Here is a 25,077-nt window from a genome sequence, read left to right as displayed (position 1 = left end):
TTGCAACACAGACGTCCTTCACACTCTGAATCCCCTCCACACAAAAGCACACTCACCTCCCCCTCCTCACTCACGTTTCATTAATACCCCCGCCTGTAACACGCAGAGAAACTCTTTGACTTGCTGGGGATCGACGAGTCGTGCACAAAACGCAGCAGAGGCAGGGTAATGTTTAAATATAAATTTGTATTTACATCAATATTAACATCAAGAAACAAGGTAAGAAAAAAATGCAACAGTATTTTACATCCTGTAGTAATGACGGTAGGTTTCCCAGATGAGTTTTCTCTTTTGTTTAGCTCAATACATGGAGGAGTCATTTCCTTGGAAGCAAAACACACTTTTTTTTTTTCCTTTCTTTTGAGTATTCGTAGATTGGTCTTTTATATTAGTTATTGAAATTCAGATTGAGAACAAAACAAAACAAAATTCCAGGATATTAATTCGGAGACATAAATGACATCAATCATGATTAAAAACCTCCTTTTTTTTTAAAGCTTCAAACAAACAAACAAAAACCCAAACATTCTCGTGGAATTAACCATTTGCAGCACCACAATTCAACTGGCCATAATGTCTAGAGAAAGGAAGAAACAATCACAAACAGAAAGTCAAACCACCTCAGCAGAAGCAGACTCGTCTCTACACTACTTCATATGGATGGGGGTATAATATATGCAATTAAACATACTTAGCTCGATGTATATTATAGGTTATGTGCAACAGTAAAAGCACACATGAGTACTTGCACGATCTACATCAGGAACGGTCTCTACGCACTGCAGAATGACAAACAAAAATCTTTGGATTGAGCATTCAAAGGTAGATTTTTCCAACAAAAACTTCACAGGAAACAAGAGAAAAGAGAAAACAAGTTTTTAAAAAAAAGAAAACAGTAAGACATATAGTGAAGGGATTAAAACTCCTTCCTGTGTCGCTTCCATCAGGAGTAAACATCTGCAAACAAACAAAAACAGGCTCATGGACAGACACACAACAGGATTGATTTTCAAAGGTTTGGTATGTGAGGCTGAACAACCCCCCCCCCCACAAAAAAAACTAAAAACGAGCAAAATTCAGAGCACAGAAACCTCAGGAGTGAAAGTCGTACATGGAAGCATGAGGTCAAGTTCAGAACATACCCACCCACATACTGGTAAGACATCCGGGCCCCTAAAAGCCTAACACAATCATGTGTCAACTCTTTTTCTATAGGCATATTTTGAGTATTGTATTTTTTTATTTTTTTATTTATTTTTTCTTTTCTCTTTTGTCAAAAGAAAAATAATTTATTAAAAAAAGACAGAAAATTACTCACTAGCACCTCTGGAGCTAAGACGAAGTCTTCCGAAAATAAAGAGAAGTTCATGATTTCAAGATCTAAAATGAAACAAAAAAAGTGCTTTCTGACAGAAGGAAAGAGGCCGTATGAAAGGAAATCTACACGTACTGCGTACAAAAAGAGGCCCTTTTCTTCCAAACCCACGGTTAAAGTTTTGAAAATAAAAGCTGACCTATGACAGAATAAGAAAATTACACTTTTAAATATCAAGCCTTACAATCTGTGCAAAAACAGTATGTGACCTACAAAAGCATATATATATTTATATATAGTACATTTGAAGCCTATTTACAATTCATATTCACAAGACAAAAAACTAAACAAAAAAAAAAAAAACAAAGCTCCAAACAAGACATCATGTCTAATACTGCAGTACCGTCGCTTCGAGTAAACGATGCTTCAGCTTTGTCCTCAGAGGAAAACCAGGAGGAAGGATTATTGCTGGAGATCTGCACACCGACACTGAACTCTTGACACCTGCGGTGACGGCGCCACAAACTGGACATCATTTCATCAGGACCGGCGATCAATTTTACCTCTGCACTTGTTTGTTAACACTGTAAACTGGTGCAAAATATCTGCATCATTTGGTGTTAAACAAAATGTTACCTCTCGAATGATAAAAATCACGCCCTCGTGAACCTTTAGAAATATTAGAGAAGTTTCAAACATTAAAAGAAGACTTTTTGACTTCAAACGGACTTAAAAAGGGTTAATTTCTTAGTTGTCGACGAGAGTGTTTGATAAAATCTGTGCTTGCCGCCTTTCTACTGGTTCCCACTTCAGAACAAAGATCGTCAGGTCTACCCATCACCAATCAATAGCCCCCCTTTCTTCTCGGGGAGAAACGCACACGGAAATGAACAGTAAATGTCTGCTGCTATGCACCGACTCTTGGGTAAAGGCCTCTATATTGCCACAATCCTTTTGATGTTGGCTTTTCCTTAAAGTGCAATCAGCCAACGAGTAATTCAGTCGTACTTTTAGTCCGGTGGCGTCCTGGAGGACACACACACACGCACACACACACACGCACACGCACACAAAACAAGAAAGAAAGAAAGAAAGAAAGAAAAGGAAAGAAAATGTGCTACTGCTTAATGACATTCATGTGAGTGGTGTCACAATCTGATGGCTCGTCATTGAGGATCACGGTTACAGAAATCCTCCTCCAGGAGCAGCAGAGAGACGGCGGATAAAAAAATCCCACAAAGTTTAGAAACGAGAGAAGAGTCCCGATTTTTTTTTTTGAGGAAAAAAAAAAATCTGATTACAGCTTCATTGTACATTCGACAAAGGAGAGGATGTCTCAGCACGTCTGTCCACCTTCACTGTTTGGTCCTGCGAGTGGCGTGAGGAGCACATACCACCTATTAATGTACAGTCTCCAAGAGGAACCACTGGGGGGAGGGGGGGGGGGGGGGTCTTTATGTCTGTAAGAGTGAAGGAGTCACAGTGGTTCCAGTGGCTGTTCTTTCCTCAGGGTCGCCTTCAACTGGCCACGAGTCCAAAGGAGAGTTCACTCCCTCGTCTGGTGGGAGCGCAGCACTGCACACGCACACACACCCCAAACACACACGCACGCACGCACGCACACTCCCGTGCTGCAGCCGTCCCCCACCTCTGATCACAGCGAGACAAATACTTCCGATGTTCAGCAGTACTTCTGTACCAACGAGAGAGAGAGAGAGAGAGAGAGAGAGAGAGAGAAAGAGAAAAATGGAATCAACATTTAAGAAAAACAACTCATTAAAAAAGTAACAGAAGTCGAGATGTTTTCTTTGAATTCATATTGAAACACCAGCAGCATGCCCATATGTTCACTCAAATTAAATGCAAATGTAATTTCAAATTAAATGCAAAAATACGAGATTGGTGAACGATGTGCATCCTGATTGGCAGAGATGGACATCAATAGGACACGGGATCGTCAACCGATCAATCTGAAGTCATCAGCAACACATAAATATACGGACCCAATAGTTACTGTTTTTAAAAATGTGTCTATATTTCAGTTAAACCCATTCAAAGTACCACACGGGCATGGAGTTTGTTAAAGCTACATGCAGCAATGCATTGGGTCTGGGGACATGTGTTCCTGCAGTTGTTCCCGACATTCATAATTCAATTAAACCCATTAAAAGTAGCGCAGGTGCATCTCTCTTTTTAAAGCCAGAAGCAACATTAATAAGTTGTCAGTTCTCAAGGTAGGAAACCAACAACTTGCTTCTTTTATTCTGCAGAAATAAAGAAGTAGACCTTCTACACTTAAGTCCATGCATCCTCACTTCTACTGCGTTATTTTTAGCCCCATGAAGGAGAAAAGGTACGATTGAAGCTTAAAATTCAAGTTACTTCAACAGCAGAAAATATAAATGTCTTTTAAATCTAAATAAAGCCCAGCTGCCAAATATCACACATTGAGAGAAACTCACAGGATTATCACACCGTTTTCATTTTCAATGGTTCATCATTACCAAAACATAAACTTGTAAAGCTTTAAGTTTCAATAAAAGTGATGTTTTTTCCCCGCGTATGCACTTAAAAGTTCTTTAAGTTGATCTATTTATTCTTTTCTCCATTTTTATACGATGCCACCGGCTGCTGAAAACTCACACCTCCTGCTTTCATGACAAACCTCAACCTGATCCTAAATGAACAGCAACATGCCCATTATGTATAATTAAACAGCCACGTTTTACTCTAATTGTTCCCAATTTCCATAATTTCCATTTAACCTATTATGGGCGACACATATGCTCCTGTTTTTAGAGTGAACGTGAACGTTTTAACAATCATGTTTCGGAGGCGTGACAACAAAGTGCATCCTGTTCTGCAGAAATACGCATTAAATAAACAGCTTTGGCTCAGATCGATCTATTTAGGGAAGATGAAAGTCAACATTTACAGCAACTGATGAAAATTACTTCAGGAATTTAGAAATATCTTAGTCCTTAAGTCATTTCTTATAGTTTGTACAATGCAAATGTTTCATCCATGATCAACAACTGATCTCCAGACATACTTGAGGCAAAAAGAGGGAAAATCATCTTTTAACGGTGAAACGGTAACCTTTAAAGGGCAGGAATGTTGCTTTCAGTCATAATGGATTGAGTAAAGAAGTTCATCTGGTGCATGAAGACTTGAAGTCTAAAGTTCATCCTCTGACGACAATGAAAGGATTTCGGTGTTATTATTTTCTTTAATACAAAATTCCCTAATTGTGTTTCAAACTGAGACGCTGAAGTAAGAGACGGCGAATCCATTCGATGCATCCATCTTCTGTGTTTTATCTACATTCAGGTCAGTCTCAGCCTGCAGGAGCCGCCGGGACACGGGGTGATCTCATTAATGAACGTAATCAGCTTCAGAAGCGGCAAGACCTCCGTCAAGATAGAGTGACAGAGTTCAGTCACAGCCAATCAGGCAATCCACACACGAGCCCTTTTAAATCTTCATGTGAATTCTTCAGTTTTCAGTTGCATTGCTTTATTCATCCGGTTTCACTCACAGCATTTCAAATCAATCCTTCCCGGCTCAGTTTGAACATGTGGCACAGCCAACACTGAAATATTCCTCTACTTGACATTGCTGCAGGCAGTTCTAGAAGCAAATGCATCGCAGGGAAACCAACCAGCAGCAGCACCGCCGAAAGAGAGAGATGCAGAGACAGAGGGTAGAGGGAGTGGCATCAGTGTACTCAATATCACTGTAATCATGTGAAGACATGATTGTAGACGTTCACAAAGCCTTCCACCTGGGTCTTTAAGGTGAGTCTAGCATTAACTCAGATCCCTGTGGTTTAGAGCATTTTGTTTTTGTTTGTTTTTTCAAAGCAAGTTCAGTGTAAAAGTGTACAAACAGAAGAGCATATACTGTACATGCGTTTTGAAAGCGGACTAGATTTATGATGGCCAGGTTAAAAGGGAAAGCTGTAAAGAATCAAAGGATAGAACAAAGGCAAATAAGGTATTCTTTGTGAGTTCCTATAACATTATTGTTTGTGTTGATTATGAATTAAAGATGCCTGTGAGGCAACAGCGTCAAATATCTATTTAAATGTACATATGGACATGTTGCTGTTGTTCAAGAAGGACATGAAGAACTTGTTCTGATCCGGACGCCCTTTACATACCTGATCAGGTCCCATAGGCATGCGGCCCATCACCATCGGGTTCATGCCCATCTGTCCCCCCATCTGCCCCATGTGACCCCCTCCTCCACCGGTCGGCATGCCTCCATTCATCATCATGCCTCCATACTGCCCCGGGTTCCCCTGCTGCCCAAACTGCTGCTGCCCCGGAGGCCCCTGCTGCCCAAACTGCTGCTGAGGGTACGAACTGGTGACGAGCAAAGAAAGGGACAAGCAAGGGTTAAACTTCTCCATCTCTTTCGTCTCCACTGAGAGACATTTGAAAAGGCAGTAAACGTGTCGTACCTGTTGCGTCCCATGCCTCCCTGTGACCAGCCCTTCATATCAGCCCCCTGGTACATGGGTCCACCCTGTGGGTGCTGCTGCATCATGGGGTTCTGAGGCCCCAGGCGGCCCGGCATCATGTTAGGGGGGCTACCGCCCGAAGGTCCGAAAGAAGGGTCTCCCTGCTGGCCCATCCCTGTGGAAAGGAACCTCATATTTAGTGCTCTTGTCTCTCCACAAGGAACATATGCAGGAAATGGGAGTGTGGCACTTTTACTTGAATAACCATGAAATATATTCTGAGATGACAGATTTCTGACATAAATCTTACAGACTTACGTGACGCCATGATCCCTGCAGTGCCTAAACTCGCCACCAGGGAGCAGCACTATTCTGTTAGGTAGACTCACCGTAATTCCCGCCGTAGCCGAACTGCTGGGGCCCCGGCTGACCCATGTTCGGCCCTCCCATGGGGTTGTCCATGCCGCCGGGAGCCGTGACGTTGGGAGGGGGGCTGAAACCCCCCGCGGCGGCGGCAGCTGCGGCGGCAGCCTGCTGCTGCTGCTGCTGCATCAGCATCATCATACGCTGCCTCCTCATTTGCATGGTGACCATCTCCCTGCTGCGCTGAGCCATCATCTGAGCATTCAGGAAGCCCGGCTGCACCAAACGCACACACACACAGTGAGAGCCGAAGCAGGAGGGTTAACTCATGATCCCTTTTTGAACACAAACGTACGTCGAGCAAAACACAAATGTATTGAAAATACATCATGTTGACAACTGCTTTGTGTTTGATGGAGTAAAAATTCTGAAATAAATATTGAAAACCGGCTATTAGCTTCACACTTATAGTTGAGCCCATGTATATAACATAATTGTATGTTCACATTTAAATATGCACTTATCTGCTCCAAACTCATAGTAGAGGGCGTTTCTGAGTTATTCAATGTTCACCCCTAAAGAAACAAGTGCTCTTTCGGAGGAAGAAAAAGAACAAAAAAAAAACACAACCAGGGGTATTTTTCATTAGGCAGCACAAAGTTACTCTATTAATAGCTTGACCTTGTCAATGGTTTTAGTTAAGACTTACAAACCAAAGACTTAAATGGGAGATTTCTAATAGAGCGGAGCCTCACCAGGGGGACTGCGAACGGGTTTGCAACCACTCGCACTTGAACTTTTTGAACTGTTCGAGTGAGTGCTGCAAACCGTTTCTCCCCACCGGGATGTTACGCTCACGAGCACTTAGTTCAGACCGGAGATTCTGTGCATTGACTTTGCAATAACCGCTCCATTCATCATATCTATTCCACTGCGTGTCTATTCATATTTTCATCTGTCGACAGCTCAGCGGATAACAAATACTTTTGTGTAAGAAAATCTACAGTTGGACTCTTTTTGAATCATTAGCAGAAGAAGTTAAAGACATGAGATGCAAAATGACTGCTGCCTCCTTGTGACAAATCTTTGCACAATTTAAGAATCCCTGCCTCTATGTTGACTCCCTTCTCAGTTTTTTGAGAATCCCGCAGCAATAATAAGCTCACTCCATCAGAAGACTGGAAATTTTGCTATGCATTCGACCAACATACAGTCTGCTTTTATATTTCACTTAAGTGTCCAGTATATCATTTATTCCTTTTATTGGTCAATTGAAAAGCCAAGGGGAATTTGTTTTTCTGCTGTGTTCCAGACCAAACAACTGCACTGCAGATGTGAGCACAGCTGTAAATCTCCTACTACAATGATTTAGTCTAATATTGAACCAAAGGAGCTTTTGTCATCTACCTGTCCTCCCATGCCAGGCTGCATGCCGGGCCTCATGCCAGGGTTGCCTCCCGGGTTCTCCATCTTCATGGCCATGCCCTGCCGTGTCTGATTCATGAACTTTGTGGAAAAGAACATTTGATGAGAAGAGAAAGAGGGAAATTGAGAGCAGCATTATTTTGGCATGAAGATACAAGAAAACCTCCGGAATGGAGAAAAGAAAGAAAGAAAAGAGAAAATGTGCATCACACGTCATTTGAGATGAACCACTCAGCTTTACAGTGATAGAGTATCTCTAGTAAACATGTTTTCCCAGGGACAGTGTAGACATTACTTGTGTTAGGAAATTGACATTTGTTTGCATATAAAATTTTGACTTTTCCTTTACTGCAAACACGTGAGATTACAGTAAATGGATCATCTCACAACAACTGAAGACTCAAATGTAAAGTCATAAACTGGTAATGTTGTTGTGCTTTTTTTACCTGCTGTCCCTGCAGCCTCTGTTGCAGCTGGAGTCTCATGGGCTTGTTGGCGCTCATCATCCTGGGCCTCATCATGTTTGCACGAGGATGTCCCATGCCCCCCATGCCCCCCATGGCCGGGAAGCCACCGCCTTGACCCATCTGAGACAGCATAGGGCCGAAGCCCCCTTGCTGTGCCTGTCCCTGCATGGGATTGCCTCCGTAGCCAGACTGCATGGGCATGGCGGGTGGTCCGGGATAGCCCTGCCCATAGATCGGCTTCTGGTCGAGCACCATGGACGGGTCCTGGCCCGGGAACGGCTCGAGCTGCGGCTCCGCTCCCTGCGTCTGGAGCAGACAGGACCAGGGGGGCAAAAAGAGAAGTTTGTCAGACTTCTTCATCTAATTGATTAATTTCCAACTGGTTGGCTCTGTAATTGTCTTTTTCTAAGCAGCACAGACGGTTCCCTCTGGGCTCATCTATCTCTTTTCAGCGAGAGAACAGTCTGAACATGGTGAGTCATGACTGAAATAACGAATGCAAAGACAAACGTAACGCTCACTCGTGAGTCATGATATGCAGACTGATATTTCCTCCTGTCATGTCACTTATTGAGAGATCTCAAAGACTGCAGATGTGACAATTATCAATTCCTCTTGGTTTCGTACCTGGCTAACAAGGTCCGGGATCCCGAGAGCTCGGTCTATCTCCTCCAAAGCGATGCCGTCGGTGTTATTCAGCAGCGAATCCAGCTGATCCAGGAGCGCACGCTCATCACTCTGACCCTCACTTGTGGTGGGAGGAACCAGGAGGTCGTCCAGGGTGTTGCCGAATTGGCGTCTACAATGAAATCAAATCCAAACATTAGAAGATCATCTGCCCTCCCGGCTCATTTTAGACTTTAAGACCTAATTGAATACTTTGAAGAAAGATGTACTAACCTGCTGCCCTCCATGCCCATCATGGAGTCCGGCCACGAGGGGGACTGGTTGGCTTGGCCCTGCTGGCTAAATGGACTCAGGCCCACACCCATGTCAGCAGAGCCCCCTAAAACCACAGAGACGCCAACATTAATTTCTACATGTGCACAGTGGAAAGTACAGCGAGGGCGATAATGGACATAATAATTGTTTATACAATGAGCCTGTTTTAATTTTTGGTCTGTCAATTGAGTCGAATGTCAAATAAGTTTAAAGTAATTGAAAAGATAGCCTAGTTTTTAATTGTAGTTTCCAAATGTAAGCACACTCACAGGTTTTTCATCTCCATGAAATTATGTCTCCGGGCAATTGTTTTTTTGTTCTCAACGCAAAAATGACAAATTTGTGTGAGAATATGGACAAATAAAAACTGAAAAAGTGTGGACTGCCTGATCAATACCTGGTTATGCATTGGGCTATTATTGGAGCAAAACTATTTGTCAATGCAAATTGAGAGTTTCCTGTCTGTATTTCAATCCGTCTGTCCAAAGTCAGAGTTGTAAAAGAATTTGTCAATGTGAAACTGAATCTGCAAAAGCCTTCTCGTAATTTGTCTGTCTGTAAATAGGTATTTAAATGTGTAGAAAATCTGTATTAGAATTTGTACATGTAATAGGATTCCGTACAAGGATATTTGTAATTGAAAAGTCTGTTTTCAGCTTCAAATCCTGAAAATACAGACAACTCACCGAGCAGTTTCACAAATGGCTGTTTTTTTTTTTACGTGTGACTTTTGCTACAGTTCTGCTGTGACAGGATTCAAAGCTGTAAAGTCAGGGTTTTGCTGCCCTGAGCTCTGGCTTATTGTTCATTAACATTATCATTCATGATTACAGTATCGAAGAGCTCCTCCTCACAATGCTGTAAACTCTCCTGTTCAACTCTCTTATTTTCACACTTGTCGTCGCCCTCTCACACGTCCACACGTCAGTGTTTGGGCTCACTTCTCTCACACGCTCATTTAACAGCATCGGCACCTGATGACTGGATGAAAACGTACCCATATCCATGAGCTGCTGCTGCAGCATGGACCTGGTGCCCGGTACGCTGTTGGAGCGGCTGACCATGGGTCCAGACATCATTCCCTTGCTGCTGCTGCTGTAGTCCATACCCGGACGCATCATGGACGGGTGTCCTGCCGAGCCCACGGGGCTGGTGCTGGAGCGGGGCATACCCCACTCCCCCGAGCCCCCCATGGGAGATCGCTGGGGAACCATGCCTCTACTCATTGGTCCTAATAACACAGGAACACCAGATGTGTGTGTCAGAATCAAGAGCGTGTGGTCATTGACAAATAGTTCATTAAGTTTACGTTATGTTTATATTGAGTTTAGGGGATAAGTTATAGGAAACTATAATACAGTCAAAGACTGAATTAAGAGAGCACATGCACACCAAACATAGGTGGAAGTAGAGGACTATGAAGAGGAAATATGCTGATAGGAAAAAAACAAAAAAAAAACAAGCTTGTACTCTTGAACACACACCCATATTTCCTGGGTAGCCGTCCGGGCTGCCCATCATGTTCTCCTGCTTGATAAGCATGGGGCGTCTACCTGGCCCTCCAGGCACACCAGGGGGCTTCCCGTCCATGGACATGGCTCTCTGAAAAGGCCCCCGAGGCCCTGGACCCATTCCTGGACTCCCTGTGCACAACACAAGGGGAGATGTTTGTGATGTGCGCGTTTACATTGAATAACTGTACGAGTACATGAAAGGCCTTTAAAAAAAAATTTGGATTTCATTTAAAAAAAATTTTAAATAACAATTATGCAATAGACAACCACAAAGAAACTAAGTAAATCCTCCAGAAGTGCACGTGACAAGATGCACCAATATGAAATAACAGTTCTGACTGAAAATGACAAACAGAACAAACCTGGAAAATAATCAACAATATTGGTTCAACTCTGCTCCTGAACTCACTCACCTCGTCAGTCTTCCCACTGTGGTCGCATGAATCATCATTTATTTAGAATGTGGAGGGAAATGTATTTTTCATAGCATTCAATACAGCAGGGATGTACTTTTAAACAGCTATTGGCTTGTCGTGTTGCACTTGAAAACATTTTTTTTAAGTTTTCTGAGCCTAATTAATATCTAAATATCTTTCCAGTGGGAGTGATTAAAACCACAGTATTTAGTTTTATTATTGGTTTTGGATTCGCCGCGTTTTTATCATAAAGGATCTCGCCAAAACTGTGGCCAAAGAGGAACAGATTTTTCACACCGCAGCCGAGGAGACACAATCGGACAAATGGCGACACTTGTATTTGTCGACTGAAAGAAAACAAAGGGAAACACCGTATGTCATAACACCCGGACGGTGGGTAAACTGTCACCTCTCTTAGGCTGCGATCCTGAAACCATGAAACCACTCACCCTGCAGGCTGTCATCAAGGCAACCCGGCGCTTTGCTTCCGGCGTCGCTCGGCCCGCCACCGCCAGCCTGATCCGGGTAAAAGTCAGAGCTCGAACCCCTCAGATCTCCCAGGATAGACTCCAGGTTGTGCAACTGATCAATACAAATGAGCAGAATTATTCAATTTGTATATATGGTTGATTAAAAGCTACAATAACATCACAAACAATAAGTCAAAGACTGAACCAAGTCCTATCAATCTGAAGCTCAAGCAAAGTGGTTCCTCTCACGTCGTGCACAAGTCTCCTCAACTGGAACTTATTTGCAGGAGAACTAATAAAACTTGGACTTGGTCACACAGAAAGCCATCAGTGCCATGTGCTGCAGACTGCATTCAAACAAATACTTTCATTTACATGGAACTTTTTCCACGTCAGGAAACCACAATTGCAGAATGATCAAATTTCTTAGCTGAATATATAATCTTACATCATCGGGTGGTTCTGATTTGATCTTGCTCTCGGGATGTTCGGCTGCAGGACCAGGTCCGGACCCGGGGCCACCACGTGGGGGGCCACCAGCAGCTCCTGGAGGTCCTTTGCCCTCTAGTTCTTCGAGTTTGGGTTTCACGTCCACCGGCTCTTTGGAATCATCCTTGTTTAGCAGGTAATGGAGGAGCGCGTGAGTCTTCTCCTTTTTGGGGCTATGCTGCTCCTGCTTGGGGTCTGTGATCAACCCAGGGCCCGGAATAGCCCCAGATGCTCCTGTGCCCACCTCGCCACCCTCCTGGCCCCCGAGTGACACCTTTCCTGTGGCCTCTGCGGTGATCTTTGCTACTTCGTCTGGAGTATTGCCGTTTTGGAGAAGCTTGTGGAGGATCTTGTGCTTCTCTTGCAGCGAGCCGGTGTAGTGGGCTGATGAGATTGACGCTGACACGCCCCCTGGCCCCGTCGCCTGGCTCGCATTGGCACCGGCTGAGGAAGAGGAGGAGACCCCGGTGGACGAGGGGCTTGTCATGCTTCCAATGGTGTCCTTGCTGTCTGAGCCCACAGGAGTGCTGCTGCTGTTTGACGGGGGCTGTACAGGAGGCCCCGATGGCCCGCTGCCACTTATTCCTAGTTCTTCGGTTGGGGAAGTGAGCAACTGCAGCAATTTCTTATGCCCCTTACTATCTGGCACCCGCCGCGGAGGCTCTGAGCTCGCCACCCCCGCCTCATTGCCCCCCTCTCCAGACTCTTTAGGCGCCGCAGCTGCTTGGCTGTCTGGCCGATCTCCGGTACTCTCAGCCTGAGGATGCTGATGATGGTGGTGATGGTGCATGGGGTGATGATGGTCGCCGGACCCAGGGCCTAAACCTCCTGCTGGACTTTTAGAGCCGTCTTGGCCTGGTTTGGCCGGCTGGCTGGGTTGAGCGGAGGAGGAAGAGGAGTGGATGCTGGGAGAACTGTCTGGTTTGTGGGCCGGTGAGGGCGACGTTAGGGTAGAGGGGAGTGAGCTCCCGACTCCTTCACTGATGGCTTGTAGTGCATTCAGGGAGCTGCTGGAGAAGGTGGTGGTGCTGCTGCCACCTCCTCCACCACTGCTGATGCCACTCATAGGAGAGTGTATACCTGGGATAAAAAAAAAAAAAAAAAAAAAAAGATCACATAAAACTCAATTACATAAACTTCCAAACAATGCTGACACTGAAGGAAAGGATTGGAACCCAACAAACTTACCTCCAGGTGAGAACTGGTTGGAGCCCATCTTTGGGCTCCCTCGGTTCCTGGGTGACATCAGGAGTCCCTGCTGGGGGCCACCCATTCTGGGACTGCCTGAAGGGCTGTTCATGCCACTGAGCCCAAACCCGCCGCTGCTCTGAAATGGGGGCTGCTGTGGGTGCGGCTGCATACCCGGTCCGGGATGATTCATGGGACCCATCTGATTCATCTGATTCATGTGCCCCACCTGACTCATCTGCCCCATCTGATTCATCTGCATCATGCGATTGCCCATGCCGCCGCCTCCTCCGCTGCCGCCGCCGCCTCCTCCCCCTCCACCGCCCCCTCCATACATGGATCCACCTCCCATTGGACCCATGTGGCCCATGTGGCCTTGCTCGTTCATGCCGAAGCCTCTGTTCATGCCACCCATGCCCCCCATACCCATCCCTCCACCGGTGTTCACGTTCATTTGGGGATTCGGGTTGGGGCCCCCCATGCCTTGTTGTCTCATGACATTCGGCATCATGCTCCCACCTGAGGCTGAGCGGTAACCATTCGGTTCCCTGAGTGGAAAAAAAAGAAAGAAAGGAAAACAAGCACAAGGTTTAAAGAAATAAAAAAGCCTTGAAAAGCTCTGTTGCCCCACAATGACGTCTCAGATTGACTTGAGATAAATACAGCTACAAAACAAGTTCCTGTGTGGAATCTGTCTCACAAAAGCTACTTCACTTGCTACTTCAGCTATTTATGAGACATGAATGCCTCGGCTGCCTTGTATAGATCTTCTGGAAATGCTTTTCTTGTCAGTACAGCAACTGACACAAGCTTGAATGCAGTGTGCGTATTTTCAGTTTCTGACCTCTGCAGCAGGTGAGTGGAGATGAAACCTTGCGGCTCGTTGCTCATGGGGTGACGGTACAGTTTGCTCTTGGTCTGGGCGGTGACAGGAGTGCCGTCGGACAGGGAGAAGCGGTACAGGGGCGTCTCGGCGTGACCCTGCAGAAAGGCTGCACACGCAGAAAACCCCCCCACCAATTAAACACCCAGTAACACTTAACTGATCACACAGGTCATCAATCACCACCTTCATATCGAAACAAACTGTGATTACGGCAAAGATCAATGTTGAGAGCTCAGACATTCCTATTCATGAGATCGATACTGAAACACGGATGCGTGAGGTACGTACATGTGTTTAAATAGCAGCCCTCATTGAGATTCACATCCTCTTTATTGGAAGAAACGGCAACTAAAAACATTTCTGGTCGCAGAATTAACTGTTCCCAGCATTACGAATGCATTAGAGTACACAGTTTGTTAAAAACCAATGACACTCTTATGGCCATTAAATTGTGCAGAGTTGGCATGTTTTGCTTGTCTATAAGAGGATTTAATCCAGGTACTCCCACTTCCCTGGAATCAACTGAGGTGAATTGCCTGAGTCTGAACCGCTATGCCTGTTGTGCCCAGCTTACTGCTCCTGTGTGAGACTCACCCTCATGGTAGTGGCGTTTGTGCGACCACGGCTGCCCGTCACTGTGTTGAAGGAACATCTGAATGCAACGCCTCAACAGATCCTCCCAGCCCGGACGCATCGATGCTCGCAGAGAGTTCTGGTCGATCTGAATCAGTTTACCTGCCGGGGAGGACAGCGGTGGAAAAGAGTGAGTCAAACCAGTTCACGGACAGACAACAAACATCACGGCTTTGTAGAGTGTTTGGTAGAGTGTGAGGCTCCTCACCGGAGAGCTCGTGCCGGGTGTTGAAGCTCTCCGTTCGCTCCATCGCCGTGACTCGACGAGCCACACAGATCATACATGACTGGAGGTCTGCAGGTGGAAACAGAGGAGTGTCAGCTATGTTTCAAAATCACTGCTGTTACTTCAGGCTTATTGTTTTGGAGGTTTAATAGACCTGCCTAAAAAATGCCAAAAGGTTTTCTTTCCGGAGCAGCACATTGCCTCAAACCCATTTCAGACAAACCAACAAGAAAAGATTTGCGATCTCAAACCCGAGGTGTGTCAGATGAGTGTCTTCAAGATGAACCGTCCCGCATTAATGTCACATTAATATTACAAATGGATTCTTTTAGCATCTTAAGAGTCTCCTCTTCTTTTTCCTTCAGAGTGCTGGCATATTTTCTTTGCTATTGAACTATATTTATGCCTCCACCCGATGACGGCTGCGTGCCAGACACATTATGTTTTCAGGTTGTTTGTACAACCATTTTCTGCCCCGTTTATGTGAAAATGTCCTGAACATACTGCAAGAATCTCTTGAACATAAATTAAAAGAAGAAAAGCTTACATTTTGTAGGTCCAGGTATGAGAGCAGCTCACCTGGCATCAACAACCAAGTCACTTAAACAACCTTTATTCCACATTGTAATGTTCACTTTGGATTAATTACGTCTCTGTGTGTGCCGACATGTGACTGATATAATAGATATTCGGCTTAAGGAGCTGTTTAACAGGCATATTTAATGCTGTTCCTTTTAAAAAAATGTATGTAAATAATCCCTGAATGTACCACTGAAATGCTGGACTTCATTAGAAAGTCTATCTTCAGTATGTCTATACGTGCAAGGCTTTAAGGTTGCACGTCAGACCCGCTTTATCTGACTTCAGCCCCTCTGTAACCTTTAGTTTGTTTTCTGATGTCTCCTTACACAAAGATATGATAAGCCAAACATTCAACCTATAAAAGATTCTTCCGCTGTCCTCCTACCTTCCCCCTCCTCAATCATGGCCTTGGGCTGGGTAAGGGCAAAGCACTGCATGGTTTCGTAGCGGGGCCCTCCTGGCCCCTCTTCCATGGGACCGTGGGCATGGCCAAACTTGACCAGCATCCGGCAAGTGAAGGTGTGGCTCTTCTGTCGGGTTGCCTCGCTTCCCCACGACACTCCATTTACTGGAAACAAAAGACAATCAAAAACAAGTTTACACTCGGGACTTCGAAGGAATGAGAGAGGAGACGCTTATGGGAGTGAAGAAAACCACACACACGGCGATGAATGGACCGCCTGTAATGGAATATCATAAACAGCTCACACCCATTCTGCCACTGATCCACACAAACAACAAAGAAAACAAACAAACTGCAATGCAACGTGTATTGTTTCTCCACAATTGAGAAGCAGAAGCAGAAGCAGAAGCCTCTCCTGCTGCTGGGACTTTTGGCTAAATGGACCATGGGATTAATGTAGCCAAGGTGTCGATTTCCAATATCTCTCCCTCTCAGTGTGCTCTGCAGTGGGCAGAGGCCAGGGACACTCAGCCATCTATCCTCATTTAGACCCTGACTCCTCATCACGGCACGCGCACACACACATTTCGACGGGGTCACCTTCACAGGGGGAATGAAAGAAAAGAGCGGGAGAGGGGAGGCAAACTTCAGAGAGACACCCAACTGTACTCCAAGGTCTGTGTAGGAGCCTTATCGGGGGGCCTTGAGTTGGCTGGAGGTTTCTGTCTGGCAGGTGCGGGGAGGATCCAAGAGAGGCCCCAGGAGAGCGAGACGTGTCGGGAGGGGGCGAGGTGGTGGGAAGGCGGTGGAGGGGAGGGGCGACGTGATAGCGAGAGGTGATTTAACAAGGCTCTGGGTTTTTCTCCTCGACGGAGGGGAAAAAAACCCCAAAAAAAAACAACTGCAGCTCAGTCAGCGGAGCCAACATCTCCCCTCAGACGCAATTAAACAACAGCGAGGCGAGACAGAGAGGTCAAAAAACCCCACCAGCTAACAACGAGAACCGACTTCCCGCACTGCACGTGCGTGTTTGCTTTTATTTGTGTTTGGGTGTTTCTTGGGTGCTCACTCGTGTGCGTGTGTGTTTTACTGGAGCTGGTCAGTGGTCATCCCGTAGGAATGTGCAGCGAGAGCGCATTTCATTCATGGGCCCAGAAGATAATGAAGGGGCAGAGCAGCAGAGCGAAACACAATGGGGGGGGGGGGGGGGAGAGAGAGAGAGAGAGCGAGAGAGAGAGAGAGAAGCAGGTCGAGGAACAGACAACCACAATATTCATCTTAGCGGGCAGCCATATTAAGAATGAATGAGGCTGAGGAGTGAATTGCGGGAGGCACGAGGGACGCTCAGAGGAAAAGTAGATAAAGATGAGTCTTAAAAGATAAAGAGAGGGAACGAATGAAGAAGCGTGCGGGGGCAAAGTGGACGGATAAGTGAGGGAACGTGTCAATGACACGTCGGAGCCGCCGCTGCTTAGGAACGTTACTGCACAGTTAATCGAGTAGCAGGTTCAGTCGAGCACACATATCCATAATTAATCAGCTTTATAAATAGTGCTTTGTGCGGGTAACGCACACACACGCACACGCACGCACACGCACGCACACGCACGCACACGCACGCACACACTTTCCTTATTTAAAAGATAGTGGAGTTCCTTCCCAAGTTTCTGAAAATAAGTCATCTGTTATTTAGGACAGTAACTCTCGCTCCCTCTGTGGATTCCTTCAATAATAATTCTTTCAATAATGGCTATATGTTGCTGTGACACATGAAGCTGAGCCGTCAGCGCCGTGTCAGCCAATCCAATGACTGATTCACTTAAAGAGTTCAGCTGAAATGAAATCAGTTAGTAGGAGGAATATGCTCTATAATCTGAATGGCATCATTGTTTTCTATTGGGAAAAAAAAACCTAATGAGAACAAGAAACTAAACTCACACTTTCTGTTTCCGTCTCTTCTGGGGAACAATCAGACTTCGACTGAAGAAACATGCTCTCTGTTTCAGTTTCATTATAACCATTCTTTTAACAACCATAGCTTCAGTAAAGCAATTATGCATGCTGCCATAAAACAAGATGACATATCCCAAAGGGTTTATGCTGAAAAGCAAACATTATTATTACAGACGCCTTATTCTGTGTGTAAAGTTTGGTTAATCTGTTTGTGTTTACACATGGAGAAAGTACGATTAATGTATCAAGCTGCTTTCACACTGCAGTAAAACTGAATATATGTTACAGGAAAATGAACAATTGAACATTTTTAATTCTTGAATCTGCATAAATCATGATAATAATATAGAGTGGCAGCACAGTCTTAAAAAATGGGTCCGAACTATAACCACTGATAATTTCCACCATTGTTTCAGCTCTTGTGCATTTTCTCCATTAAAAGTCTTTGAAAAGTCTGAAAATGGCTAGAAGTGGCCTACATATCAATTTTCTCAAAACTGTCAACCAAAAACCAAAGAATTTATTGCTATTACAAATCAAAATAAGCAGTTTTTTTTCATGCAGGTTGAGTCAGACAACATCAGATTTAATGGGAAGAAACTCACAACAAATATTAGACTGTGCTTATTTTTAAAGCTGAACATCCAATTGGTCGATAATTAACTTGACCTCAACCAAACGTAGCTTTAAAATGCTGCTGACACATGAACATGGGTTTAACAAGGGCTGAAATTATACGACTAAGCACTTATTCATGTCGGCTCAATTAAATAAATTTTCATTCGATCTGCTCATTAATCAAATCACATTTCGCCATCACACATCACATTTGTCATTTCTATGCAGTACTTTTACACGTAAAGCAGAATTTTCTTAATGCATTGCATTCGCACTTTTATTTAAGTATCAGACGTGAATACTTCCTTTGGTGGAGAAAAGTAGTGCACGTGCACATGCAACCACACAGTGAATTAAGTAGAGGAAAGTGTGGAGGTGCATTATTCAGCAGTACGTAGTTTCCAGATGGCTGCCAAGGGATCTGAATAGAGCTCGGGCCTGTTTTACACTGTCTGGACCACTGAGTGTGACTGACAGCTGCGCTACGCTCTGCCTGCTTAGCACCGAGTGGGTGGGTGCTCCTGCGCACATGTGTGTTTTGTCAGGTGTGTGTGAGTGCGTGTATGTGAGTGTGTGTGTGTGTGTGTGTGTGTATTTCTGAGTAGCTCTCATGCACATGCACAAGGGTTCCCAGGAGCTCCTCATTATAACAAGAGATGGAGTAAAGACCGGAGGAGCATGAATAAATAACTGGGTGAGTTTACGTTGACATGTGGCAAAGTTGTTGTAACCTCTCGAAGTTTGTTTTATACCCCCGGCCCTGTGGAAGATGTCAGGCAGAGTTTACTCCTTAGCAGACGGTCATTTTCCCCTGCGAGCATATTTATTTGTGTGTGTGTGTGTGTGTGTGTGTGTGTGTGTGTGTCTGCGCGTCTCTCACTGTTGGTCTTGGGCAGGTTCTTGTGGAACTCCTCCCTGTCGTCCTCGTGGAGAATATTGTACACGTTGGTGTTGATGAGCTCCTCCTGTTTGTACTGTAGGTACTGCGTCACGTTGTCTGACACAAACACGATGCTGCCCTCCCGGTTTACCACAAACAGGAAGCCATCAAGAGCCTGGTGGTGGGAGGGAGATGGGGGGGGGGTCGCGCAACATCAGAGAGGTCAACACCAGCAGGCGGGGGAAATCAGAATACAGATAGATGAGATGGGGAGGGAGGCCCGGACTCACCTGCAGCAGGAGAGGCCCCAGGTGATCCTTGTCGATGACCCCCTGACCAGTCGAGGACACGTCAGACTTCTGCACATCGTCATCGTTGGATGAAGCTTTTCCTGCGCAAAAGAGCAAAGACAGAAGACTTTAGAAAAAGAAACTTCTAAAACAGCCACTTCAAACTCAGCTACCTGTAAAAAAAAAAAAAAGAAAAGAAAAGAGAAAAAAGAGCAAGGGCGAAACACAAGGTGACAGCCACAATACCTGAAACTCAAGCAACGGGAAAGACAGTCATTCACTTCTCTAGGTGCACCAGCAGGGGGCAGCGTTTCCCAAGCATCACTTTTTCTTTCTTTCTTCTTTTTTTTTTTAGATTTAAAACTACAGGTGAGGAGGGAGACGGACAGAGGCTGGTTTCTCTGAGGAGCCCGTCAGGAGGAGGAGAGGGCTGGGTGCATGTGGAGCAGGTAGCTGCCGTCCTCATGCTTTATATTCAGTGTCAGACTATGAGGGACTGTCTGGTAGGCTGCGAGAGAGAGAGCGAGAGAGAGAGAGAGAGAGAGAGAGAGAGAGAGGAGGCTCTGGAAGCTGTAATGGTGCAAGAGTGGAGAAGACACCTGAATTAATGGGGGGGCTGAATCAGAGCGCGAGAGAGAGAAAGAGAGAGGGGCAAGACGGCTGGAGTAAAAGAGGGAGACGTAAAGTCCAAGGCTTAGCAAAAAGGACAGTGGATAGAGACGACACTGGTCAGGGGGAAAAAAACCAGCATTTTTTTGAGTTGTTGTATTATTATTGCAGGGTTTGGGGTGGGGGTGGGGGGTTGTTGGGGCTGCTCGGCTACAGGAATCATTCTATCTGATTAGCTCCCAAGGGGCACTGATACCCACACAAAAGAAAAAAAAAAAAAAAAAAAAGCCATTTCTGCCTAAAGCCAGGCGCTGTGAAGTTAGGTAGAGGAAGGACTGAAAGAAAGAGAAAATGAGACACAGAGTAGGAGAGAGCCAGAAAGAGAGAGGCTGCACTCTATCAGTTCATTCAATATCTTAAGATGCTGGGAGCAAATCTGAAGATGCTGCAACTCATTGTGCTGCAATACAGATGAGACATGGGGGGGGTGTGGAGAAAAAACTGCAGGGAGCCAGAAGAGGAGAAAGAGGAGAGAATATTAAATCCAAGTGAGATGAAAAACGGGAATGATTGATGGAGAAAAGAACAAAACGAAGACTGGCAGTAAGAGCAACTGAAAGTGAGAAGGAGAGGAGGAACAGGTAGAGAGCGAGAGACGAGACTAAACGCTCGTGTCATTTCTGTCTTCACTTCCTGTAACTATGGCAACCTGTCAGCAGCCAGTCAGGGCCAGCTGTAGCCTCTTCCCCTTCCTGTCGAGGTGGCAGACACTGACAGAGCCCAGCAGAAACAAGAAAGAACGAAAATAACCGCCAGCTCTTCCCCTGATCTCTACAAACTCACCTTGAAATGGAAAAATTTAAAGTGACACAAGTCTGAATGTGGGAGAGATGGTGTGTGTGTGTGTGTGTGTGTGTGTGTGTGTGTGTGTGTGTGTTACAGTACAGCCTGCAATGCAAACATCTCAGCCTGCCGAAATGAGCGGTGCGTAACGGGAGGCAGAACCTCCAGAACAGCAGATGTAACTGAACTAACAATTTGGCAGCTCAGCAGAATGGATGGGCATGAGATTACCTGCAAACGTCCAATTAAACAGCCCCGGTGAGGCCAGCACACAGCTGTGTATGATCATAACATCATAACACACACGGCACACAGATCCCACCCACCCAGACACACACACACACACACACACGCTCACACACACACTCACGAGAAATGACAGGATCACAAAGCATGGCTGATTTTTCCACCCAAACATAAACATTTAAGACTGTGAAATTTGCGGGAGATGAATGACGGAGTTGTCCTTGCACCTGGGCTCTGAGGGTGAGTGTGTGCATGTGTGTGACCGAGGAACGTGTATTTGCGTCTATGTACTGTACATCTGTGTGCATCCCAACCTCCAGCTGTCTCTGAAACCTCCCCATCTCTTACACCACCGACCCCCCCCCCCCCTCCCCCACCAACCAGACTTGGACAGCTTCAGTCCACTCACCCTGCTCTTTGATCTGGCGGATCTGCCGCACCGTCTCTTTGAGGATGGCACATTTGTCTGGTTTGACATTGAAGCTGTCGATGTCACTGAGGTTGGCGGAGATCAGCTCGGCCAGCTCCTCGATGTATTTGCTCTCCTGCTCCCGCCGCTTCCTCTCACACCTGCGGGGCGCAGGAGTGCAAAGTTAGCGCCAAGTCTGTCGCCGCTGCCCGCAGAGGTGGAACGTAACAGAGTGGCGCAGAAAAACTTTTTCGACACGAGGAACATGACTCCAACCCTTCTAACAACTTTTCACTTTCGTTGCTTACATTTTGACAAAGATGTTCTTACTGCTCACGTTTACGATTAAAACCTGATACTTCAGTTTGAAGTTCAAAGTTCATCGTTCTTTTGAAAAACGGCATGCTTTAATAAAATCAGGAATTACTACAACCTCGTTGAGCATGTAAATAAAATAAGCATTCTTATCTGCTTCCATCCAAACATGTTATGGTCATCATAATTCAAAAGAAGAAAATGTAAAAGGAAAAGTCAATGGAGGGAAACTTGGTCATTAAAAAACAATGACGTATAAAAAGGTTAAAAGCAGTAAGCAGCAGGTTTCCCATAGATAGCCGGTTCAAATGACCCTTGAAATGGTTTTATTTGTAATTCTTTGGTTACATTGCGGATCAGCTTTCTTTTTTTTCATTTAAATTGACTGGTTCAATAGCCTAAAGCAAAGACTTTGTGCACAATCCCAGAAAACCATGAATTCAATGATAATTGTTGTTTCACCAACAATTGAGACAATGGAACATAAACAACATATCTGATGTGGAAAATCAGACATTTTTTTTAATTCTGGAACAATATTTTAAGGTTTTTGAATCAGACTGACCTTACTTACTTTTTAACTTATTGACTACATAATGCAGTTTCACATAGATTGAAGGGTAAATTATGTTAAAGCCAATGAATAGAATTATACCCGCAGGCACAAAGAGCATGAAATAATAACCTTGTGTGCCTATTTTGTCAGAAAAAACAAAGAGCATTGTGAGACCTCTTTTAAAAAAGGTTGTAATATTGTCGGCTTTCTTAACAGTTGCGGGATGAGACGATCAGCACCACTTGTAATTTAATTTTCTAATCCTATTTGTCTCCATTTGACAGCTGTGGTGAAGACAGACAGGGAATATGGTTTGAAATCAACAAATGTAGGTGCAAGCGGAGTGCAAATGAGTATCAAGACGGAAAATAAAATCCAACCTACTCACTGATTTAAGTAGTAACATCTTATTCTTGTGTTTTTGACCTGATGAGGATCTGAGTGGGATCAAAACATTGACAACCAAAATAAAGACAGCTTGCAAGCACATTTTATTCATCGTCAATGTCTCTTTCTTCGCGACGAGAAATAAAATACGCTCCATTATCAGGAAGAGGAGAAAATTGATTTCTCTTTTTCAAAATAGTAAAAAGAAAGTGAAATGAAGAGGAGGACTGCTATTTTAATATAATGAAACAATTTTTCAATTAAATCTGCATTCCAAATCCCCGCAGATTTTTCTCCCCCCCCCCCCCCCCACACACAGATCAGTTCTTACTCATCAGAGCAGACGTCAACAGAATAGCTGCACAGCCCGGGCTCCAGAAAAAAAAAAAAAAAAACTGACCCAGTAGCCCACTTTCTCCTCTCATTTGCCGATCGCACACACTCACCCCAGACCAGGCGTGTCGCAAGTGGAAAGCTTGCGTTTCCGGTTTTCCGAGGTCAGAGGCTCCATGGAGTTCTCCCCCAGTCCGCTCATGGTGTACACATATCAGCACCTGAAGAGAAAGGACACACACACACACACACACACACACACACATTGATTTATGGAGACAGAGAAGGGATTATATAGTCCCTCTTAGCCTTTTAGCTCTTATTATATAGGTAATTGTGAAGGCAAGGAGGCATGGGAATCATCGTTTTGAACTCAGCGAAAAATAAGTAAAACAGAGGCGGGCCGTAAAGTGGATACGGTGCAAAACAGTACACAGCAGGGTGAAATATGCTTATATCATGCAAATTGTATTCTCCTGGCAGAGACTGATGAACATAAACATGTCTCGTCGGCCGCCGCCTCCTCCTGTTTGCAGAATGTGAGAGTAAGCATGTGAGGTTGTTTGTTTGTTTGTGTGTGTGTGTATGTGTGTGTGTGTGGGGGGGGAGCATGTATGAGTTCATCAGCTCATATGGTGCGCGCGTGCGCGCACACACACACACACACACACACACACACACACACACACACACACACACACACACACACACACACACACACACACACACACACACACACACACACACACACACACACACACACACACACACACACACACACACACACACACACACACACACACACACACACACACACACACACACAGAGGATTAGCGGTGTCTCTGATGATAAGCCACGCTGCACAACTAACCCCGTTAGACAGCCGTCTGTCTCCCATAATGCATCGCATTTGGTCTCCAGGAAGTGAGCTGATAGAGGTTGCGGGGAAGAGAGGCAGATGGGAACGAAAAGGAGGAGGAGCAGGAGGAAGAGGAGATGGGAATAGAGGGAAGCATCGGAGGGAATGGGTGATGGAAAGAGGGAGAGAGACAGAGAGAGAGAGAGACGTCGCTTCAGTGAAACAGGCTCTGATTGGTCACTTTCTTTGCCACAGTGACAGCAGTTGACAGTGGGGAAAGGTAGGAGGGAGCGAAGGAAACGAGGATGGAGGGAGGGAAGAACGTAAATGAAGAGGAGAGAGAAGGAGAGCACAAATAAAGTGGGAGACCGAGGATATATGGAGATAATGCAGAGGATGAAAAAAAACTGTTAGGAGGGAGGGGAAACAGAGCGAAAAGAGGTGGCGGCAGGAGGAGGGACCGAGCTGGGGGAAAGAGAGATAAAGGCATGAGAGGGGGGGAACAGGTGAAATTAGGAAGAATTAGAGGATGAGATGCAACACTCAGACTGGAGGATATTTTGAATGCATGTGTGGCGTATGCAGTGGGCTGAAAGCCTCCAGTACCCCTCTTAACCTTCACAGCCAGAGCAGCTTTTTCATTCCATTGATTACATGGTTATCCTCTGACCAGAGCGCTGCCTCTCCTGCATAGCAAATCAGGCCAACGGCGGGGGAGAGATGCTGGCCTGTTATTTAATCATCACGCACCATCATCTCAGGCTCCTACTTGTGGGATCACAGCAGTCCGTGAAACAGCCCGATTTTGTTTTGTTTTTTTGTTGTGGCGGTTTTGGTGGAATCTTCTGAACGTGTGATGCTAGCTCACAACGAGATCACACCTGGCTAAAACAAGCGGGGGGGGGGGGGGGGGGGGGGGGGCACCTTCTTACTGAGGCAGAATCAATACGAAGGCTCCTTTCATGCATGTGTTCAAGACCAGGTGAAACACAAG

The 25,077-nt window shown here is 45.3% G+C and overlaps 1 protein-coding gene across 1 annotated transcript; it reads right to left on the bottom strand.

Moving 5' to 3' along the window:
- Window positions 1-236: 236 nt before the first annotated feature.
- Window positions 237-23,425, bottom strand: LOC308113841 (nuclear receptor coactivator 3-like; the record flags this gene model as incomplete). Its single annotated transcript, XM_080470348.1, has 21 exons — window positions 237-3,008; window positions 5,478-5,682; window positions 5,781-5,955; window positions 6,170-6,419; window positions 7,551-7,649; window positions 8,015-8,341; window positions 8,663-8,834; window positions 8,936-9,041; window positions 9,975-10,208; window positions 10,462-10,620; window positions 11,357-11,489; window positions 11,826-12,946; window positions 13,055-13,602; window positions 13,899-14,046; window positions 14,535-14,675; window positions 14,782-14,868; window positions 15,767-15,949; window positions 19,236-19,410; window positions 19,526-19,626; window positions 21,633-21,793; window positions 23,337-23,425. The coding sequence occupies 21 exons, from the start codon at window positions 23,423-23,425 to the stop codon at window positions 2,997-2,999; spliced, it is 4,626 nt and encodes a 1,541-aa protein (XP_080326474.1). The 3' UTR covers window positions 237-2,996.
- Between the last annotated feature and the right edge of the window lie 1,652 nt (window positions 23,426-25,077).

Source organism: Lipophrys pholis (genome assembly GCF_963383615.2).
Source record: "Lipophrys pholis genome assembly, chromosome: 8".
Classification (NCBI taxonomy): Eukaryota; Metazoa; Chordata; class Actinopteri; order Blenniiformes; family Blenniidae; genus Lipophrys; species Lipophrys pholis.
The sequence above is the reverse complement of the archived record's forward strand: the minus strand, read 5'-3'. Positions and strand labels throughout refer to the sequence as shown.